This window comes from Carlito syrichta, unplaced genomic scaffold, assembly GCF_000164805.1.
Source record: "Carlito syrichta isolate Samal-C Ts95f unplaced genomic scaffold, Tarsius_syrichta-2.0.1 Scaffold73074, whole genome shotgun sequence".
Lineage (NCBI taxonomy): Eukaryota > Metazoa > Chordata > Mammalia > Primates > Tarsiidae > Carlito > Carlito syrichta.
The window spans coordinates 43,822-51,109 of record NW_007017170.1 but is presented as its reverse complement, the minus strand read 5'-3'; the positions used below and the strand labels follow the sequence as shown (position 1 = coordinate 51,109).

General features: G+C 50.0%; 1 protein-coding gene across 4 annotated transcripts in view; it reads left to right on the top strand.

The window, feature by feature from the left end:
- Nucleotides 1-549: 549 nt before the first annotated feature.
- SLC24A1 (solute carrier family 24 member 1) overlaps nt 550-7,288 on the top strand; it is a 31,542-nt gene continuing 24,803 nt past the window's right edge. For all 4 annotated transcript variants that reach the window (XM_021709790.1, XM_008053057.1, XM_021709788.1 and 1 more), the window contains exon 1: nt 550-2,391. In XM_021709790.1, coding sequence (XP_021565465.1) covers nt 550-2,391 — 1,842 coding nt within the window. The remainder of the gene's footprint in view (nt 2,392-7,288) is intronic.

The window sequence follows — 7,288 nt, the reverse complement described above, 5'->3', positions numbered from 1 at the left end:
CGGCCACTGCACTCCAGTCTGGGTGACCGAGTGAGACTCCAACTCAAAAAAAAAAATAAATAAATAAAAATCACGTCTCCCTATGTCCTCCTGTTCTTATAAGGCAGCTCTGTGGCCTGGCACCAACTGCAGATGATAGAGCTCTGGTGTCTCTGGCTTGGGCCTGAGGAGTTTTTTCTGGGAGGAGCCCCAGGTCCTGGCTAAGGAGCCTGGCTGCTGGCTTGCCTGCAGGCATGAAGGGGCCTGGGTGTTTTCTCCCAAAACCAAGTGTCTTCCCTGGAGACAATGGCCCCAACACAAAGGCTCCCAGGAGACCTTTGTGTTGTGAGGCTCCTATTATCACTTTGTTCCAGATGAATGTTTTGAGATCCCAGATCTCCTCTTAGTGGCAAATAATCTTTATCCTCCCCCCAGCCTAGGTTTGTGGATACCTCCCGGCTGGACTTCATGGAGAAATTGCTCCTGATTGCCAACCTGAATCCCAGACTGACCTCAGTCTCCCCATGGACAGAATGAGAGGCCTTCTGTGACCACACATACCTGGCCATCATGGGGAAGCTGATAAGGATGGGGGCACAGGAGAGGCGGCTGCTCCGGCCAAAGAGGCTCCACTGGAGTCGCCTCCTCTTCCTCCTGGGAATGCTGATCATTGGTTCCACCTACCAGCACCTGCGGAGACCCCGAGGCCTCCCCTCACTGTGGGCCGCAGTTTCTTCGCAACAGTCTGTGAAACTGGCCAGCCGGGACCTCCCCAGTGAGGAGCCGATGGCGATGAGCAGCGATCCTCCAAAAGCAAGTTCCGAAATAGAGGGTGAGATGCTGACGCCCCAAGCCACCGTGGGCAGGGCTGACACCACACCAAGCACGACAACAGAGAATGCCCTCAGTGTGTCCCAGAGAACAGCCGAGAGTATTCCAACCACAGCCAGGAATAATGACAGCCCCACAGCAGCAGGGACAGAAAGAATGACAGAAAACACCCCAACCACATCTAGTAGAACACTGAATCACTATTCCCCCATGACAGGCAGACAGAGAGTAAAACATTATACCCCAACACCTGGGGGAGAGATGGTGAGCTACGGCCCAACACGAGTCAGGGAAGACATGAGGATGCACACTCCACGCCCACTTGGCGGGATCACAGACACGCATGCCCTGCCTACATCCATGACAGAGGAGACAGGTCAGGCCGTCACCCCCAGGACAGCAGAGACAGCAACCTATGAGATAGTGGAAACCAACTCCCATAGAATAATGGGAGAGATCACCCCAACTGCTCTCCAGGGGGTGGTTGGTCGCACTCCAATTTTCCTGACACATGAGGTAGAAACAAACATCTTGACTTCTCCGAGGAGTACAATGGAAAAGAACACCCTGACCAACCCCCGAAGAGTTGAAAGCCCCTCAACCCAACCCTGGAGGTTAGTAGGAAAGGACCACCTAACGACTCCTCAGGGAACACTTCTGGACACCCCAGCCATGTCTGAGGGGCAGGTGACAGCAGCCACTGTGAAAGGAAGCAGCCCATCAGAAATCAGAGCCGCCACTGTGGCCTGGAGTGTCAGGAGACCCTGGCCCAGAGCCAGCATGTCCATGGCCGGGACAGCCCCAGTCACAGTTGGGAGGCTGGCAGAGAAATCCTCCACTGCACCCAGCACTGCAGCACCCCCCACGGCTGGGGCCAGTCCCCCAACCCGGGTGCCTCAATGTGTGGCACCCTGCCTGAGCCTGCCCACGGCCCCGAGCCCAGATGCGCCCAGTGCCAGGCCCTCAGCATGGCCTCCTGCCCTTCCAGATCTCCATCCCAAGGCAGAGTACCCCCCAGACCTGTTTAGCGTGGAGGAGCGGCGGCAGGGCTGGGTGGTCCTGCACATCTTTGGCATGATGTATGTGTTTGTGGCCTTGGCCATTGTCTGCGATGAGTACTTTGTCCCGGCGCTGGGCGTCATCACGGACAAGCTGCAGATCTCCGAGGACGTGGCAGGTGCCACATTCATGGCTGCAGGTGGCTCAGCCCCCGAGCTATTCACCTCCCTCATCGGTGTCTTCATCTCCCACAGCAATGTGGGCATTGGCACCATCGTTGGCTCAGCTGTGTTCAACATCCTCTTTGTCATCGGCACGTGCGCCCTTTTCTCCCGGGAGGTCCTCAACCTCACCTGGTGGCCTCTGTTCCGTGATGTCTCCTTCTACATACTGGACCTGATGATGCTCATCGCGTTCTTCCTGGACAGCCTCATCGCCTGGTGGGAGAGCCTGCTGCTGCTGCTGGCTTACGCCTTCTACGTGTTCACCATGAAGTGGAACAAGCAGATCGAGCAGTGGGTGAAGGAGCAGCTCAGCCGGCGGCCCGTGGCCAAGGTCATGGCCTTGGGGGACCTCAGCAAGGTAAGGCTGGCCAGTATGGGCCCTCCCACGCTTAGGGGGGCTAAGAGCAAGGGGTGCTGTTCAGACCTCAGAGATAGAAGCTCCAGGCCCCTCCTGTGTATTCAGCATTGACAGAATGCCTGCTCCCCACCAGGCCACGGCCCTAATCACCCTATAAACTGGTTATCATCATGATCCCCATTCCAGGAGGTTAAACTGAAGCCTTAAGGAGTTAAGTCATTTGTTCCAGGTCACACAGTAGACAGGTAGTAGGGCCAGGATTTGAACTCAGGTTGGTCTGACCCAGTCTCTGGAAATGACATTTGAATTGGGCTTTGGAGAACGTCTGGGGAGGTACCAGGCAGGGAAGAATGGTGATCTCTTCCCTGTGCATGGGGTTTGGGGTTTGTGTAGCACCCTCAACTTCACATAATCCTACTAGTTCACATTCCAGACTTGGGGAGGCTGGTGGCTGGGATAGAGCCTGAGAAGGAGGAGAGATTTTTGTTTTTGTTTTGCTTTGAAAGATTCTAGAGAAGGCCGGGTACAGTGGCTCACACCTGTAATCCAAGCACTTTGAGAGTTCAGGTGGGAGGATCTCTTGAGGCCAGGAGTTCGAGACCAGTCTGGGCAATAGTGTGTAGTGAGAGCCCATCTCTACAAAAATAAAAAAAATCAGCTGGGCCTGTAGTCCCAGCATCTCAGGAGGATGAGGCCAGAGGATTACTTGAGGCCAGGGGTTCAAGGCTACAGTTAGCTATGATTACACCACTGCACTCCAGTCTGTGTGACAGAGCGAGACCCTATTTCTTAAAAAAGTAATAATACTAATAATATTTTTTGCAAAGATGGAAGCTCTACTCATCCACTGACAACCCAGCCCTAGGGGCAGAAGCCTCTGTGTGCCAACTGGAGGCAAGACACCAGGAGCATTGGTCCTGGGGCTCCTTCTAGGCCAGGGGTTCTTTTCCAAGAACTTCTCTGTCCCTTTGAGGAAGTTTTCTGCTAAATTCATTGGATGGTTCAGTAGCCTGGAAAATGAGATTAAATTACAGACATGATCTCTGAAAATTCATTCCAAAGTTTTTGTTCCTTGAGACTCTAAAGTGAGGGAACTCTAAACTTAGGGAACACATACCCCATTTCTCTCCTGCTCCTAAGGGGTGAATTTGCTAAGGGCTGGCAACAGCCTGCCAGTTTCTGGCCTCAGAGAAGCTGCTGGTGTGAGCAGAATTTTGCATGCAATGCGTGGAAGGACTAAGCCACTTAATCCAGAGCAGCTTTGATGAGTGGGCAGGATGGAGACCAAATTCAGCAGTGAGTCTGAATATGAGGCCACAGAATATGAGTCTGAGATATATGAGGCCACAGAGATTAGATGCGCCTCCTAATCTTTGAGATAACAGTGTTCTGGCCAGAGCATGGAACTGAGAACCAGGAAACCTGTATGCTAATAAGCTGTGTGACCTAAGACAGGTCCCTCTTCCTCTGCAGGGGAAATGACAGAGTCCAGCTAATCACCAACAGTCCCAACTAATCCTGACATTCTATTATGTTCTGTGTCCACACAAGTTCAGTCCTGGAGGGACCCAGAGCAATGGTTATTTGTCTGGTCTGGTCAACTGAGCTCCTATGGTGTCATTTACAAATGGCCCCCAAAGGAGAAATGTCCTGCCCTGTCATGGAACCAGCAGATATCAAAACTGGATTGGGGCCAGGCATAGTGGCTCACACAGCAGCCTCTGGGGGACCGAGGCAGGAGGATCGCTTGAGCCCAGGAGTTCCAGACCAACCTAGTCAGCATAGCAAGACCCTGTCTCTACAAAAATAAAAAGATTAGCTAGACATGGTGGCAGGCAACTGTAGTCCCAGCTACTCAGGTAGCTGAGGTGGAAGGATCGCCTGAGCCCAGGAGGTTGAGACTGTGGTGAGCCATGATGGTGCCAGTGCAATCCATTCTAGGTGACACAGTGAGATCTCAACTCAAAAAAGAACTAGAATGGATGGGAGTCCAGTCTCCCAGCTTTCCCTCCAGATGACTGCTCTACCAAACCAAAGGCTTAGCAGAGAGAGAGAGAGAGGCTTAGAGCATCTCATAACTTACATGCGGAAACAGCTGCTCTGCATGCAGTTCTCAGGGTAGGCCTTGCAAAGGGGCGTGAGGTCCCGGCATTCTTTGAGGAAGGCACCAAATGCCCTGGTGTACCTCAGGCTGGCAGTGTTCAAAATCGCCCTGAGCAGCCTCCCAGTCCTGAGTAGTCATTCTGCTCTTATTCAGACTCTATAGATTCTGAACTTTCTGTTTTATCAGAGCAAGACCGTAGGAGCAGAGTGAATGAAGTGAAGTTGCGATTTCAAGACAGACTTGTAAACTGCTTAGCAAACTCTTAGAGGGCTTTCGTAGCTGCTCTCTCCAGTCAGTGAGCAAAGGGCTGATCACAGCTGTGCTCTCATCTATTTACTGAAATGCGTCTAGTATGGCTTTAATTGACAGCAGTTTTTTTAAAAAAGCAGGTTGGATTACTGGCTATACTTGAAAATAAATCTTAAAAACCTATGAAAGTTGGAACTTTCCACACTAGTAACTGCTTTCTGAAAGTTTGTCCAAATAACTCAATAACTGTAGCTATTTAGAAATAATTTTTGAACACATGTGCACCTGGAGTTTCGCCACAGAGTTTCTGTTGCCAGAGAGAGAGGGGGCTGCCTTTGCTTGTATCTTGATAGCTGGGATTGACTGACAAAGACCTGTGATCCGGTTAGGAGACAAACTATCCTGCTTCTCTAACCCTAACATTCAGAGACTCCAATTTAGCAAGACAGGAGGGGGTGGGGAGTCCATACCCTTGAAGAGCCTCTTCCATATATACATTGTCTCAGCCGTTTCTTATAAAATCATGCAAGGAATAGACTGTTGTCTCTATCTTGCTGATGAGGAAACAGGCTCAGAGAGGATAATTAACTCAGCCAAAGTTGCACAGTTAGTTGGAGGTTCTTACTGTGGTTCATGAATCACTATGTCTGGATCTTAACCCAGGCTCCACAACTACCCATCTCTGTTACCCTGGACAAGTCAATGCATTTCCTCAAACCAAGTTTCCCAAGTACTTAGGAGAAAAGCAGTGTGGGAGACAAAAGGTTTATGTCCCTTCCAGAAATGACAAACATGAGAAACTCAGCTGCGATGGCAAGCCCCCTGTACAAGGGCTGCCAAACCCCTTTGCTTTTCAGATGAGCCTTGGAATGAACCAGGGCAGGGCTGGCAAAGTCTCTCCATAAAGGACCAGACAGTAAAGTTTTAGGTGTTGCCAGATGATCTGTCACAACTACTTAGCTCTGTCCTTGTCGTGTGAAAGCAGCTGCAGACAATAAACACGCTGATGGAGATGGCCACGTGGTATTCCACCAGGAGCAGCATCCTGTGGGGCCTCTGCTACCTGGGCAGCTGAGGGATGTGCTGTCAGCAGAGAACGATTCCTTTTCTTTCTGAATATCCACCCACTGACAGCCGTTGAGTATTTGAGCTGGAGGACTTTTTGTTCTGTCCCAAGTACCTAGAATTGGGATAAAGCATTTTTGGGAGTGATTCTAATCAAAATCCACTTAAGAGGTCAGGCCTGGTGGCTCATACCTGTAATCCCAGCACTTAGGGAGGCCACGGGGAGATGATTGCTTGAGCCCAGGAGTTGGAGACCAGCCTGGGCAACATAACCAGACCTCGTTTCTACAAAAATTAAAAAAAATAATAATTAGCCAGGCATGGTGACTCATGCCTGTAGGCTCAGCTGAGGCAAGAGGATCTCCTGAACCCAGGAGTTTGAGGCTGCAGTGAGCTATGATTATGCCACTGCATTCTAGCCTGGGCAACAGAGCAAGATCTTGTCTCTAAAAAAAGAAAAAGAAAGAAACAGAACTAACTTAAGAATATTTCCAGGAAAAAAAATAAAAGACTTAGTGTTGGACATAGACCTATAGTAAGTTTTTTGGAGTCTCTCTTTTGACACTGGCTGAAAAAAAATTCAAAGCTAAAAATATTTCAGACTTCGTCATTTGACATATATTAGTTTGAGGATGGCTTTTATGACCCCAATAAGGACACAGTAAATGTTTGTATAGTTATCAACACCCTCTAACTTGGCTCTCTGAAACTTTATGCCTGGTTTTGAACCTCTCTGCATATTTGTTCTGGCTAAAATGGTAAATCTCTGTCCCTCCTTGGCTGCACATAGTCACAGAAAGTCAACAGACAGTTAAGCAGAGGTGCCAGGCTGGCAGAAAGTTCTTACTGGTCTTTGAAGGATGGTAAGGCCTTCTTTATCTATGACCAGATAAGCCAGGAGGTACCTGTCATGTCTGTCTGAGGTGTGTGATCGGCAGGGCAGTCCTGTGGCGAGCTAATGCCAAAAAGGGGACTGGCTTTGTTGGGGGCCCTTGGGAAGCCCCATACCCACATTCTGCCCCCATGAAACCTGGCTATGTGGAATTCTGTGGAAAAGTCTTCCATTCTATCTTAAATGCATTGGGGCCGTTTTCTTTTTTATTTTAGAGCTGTGGTATATGTTTGCTATATAAGTAAATTGCATGCAGGTGAGGTCTGGGCTTCTAGCCAGCCCTCTCTCTCGGATAGCTGCACCCATGTTGCTGCAAAGGACATAATTTTTTTCCTGACAGGATTTTTTGTTAAAGCAACCACCATGACCTCAAGTAGTCAAGCCTGAGTTCTCCTACAGGGCTGGTCCTCCCTTCGTTATCAAGGCTCCTTTCCTTAGCAAGACTGATGCCATCAGGCACCTGTATGGTCGGCTATCTGCTGTGGGCAGGGCCTGTGAGAGGGAAGCCACCAAGGCTCTTCTGCCTCTAGGCCCCACCTCACTGGGAAGCAGGGCTCCATCAACATCTTTTTTTTTTTTTTTTTTTT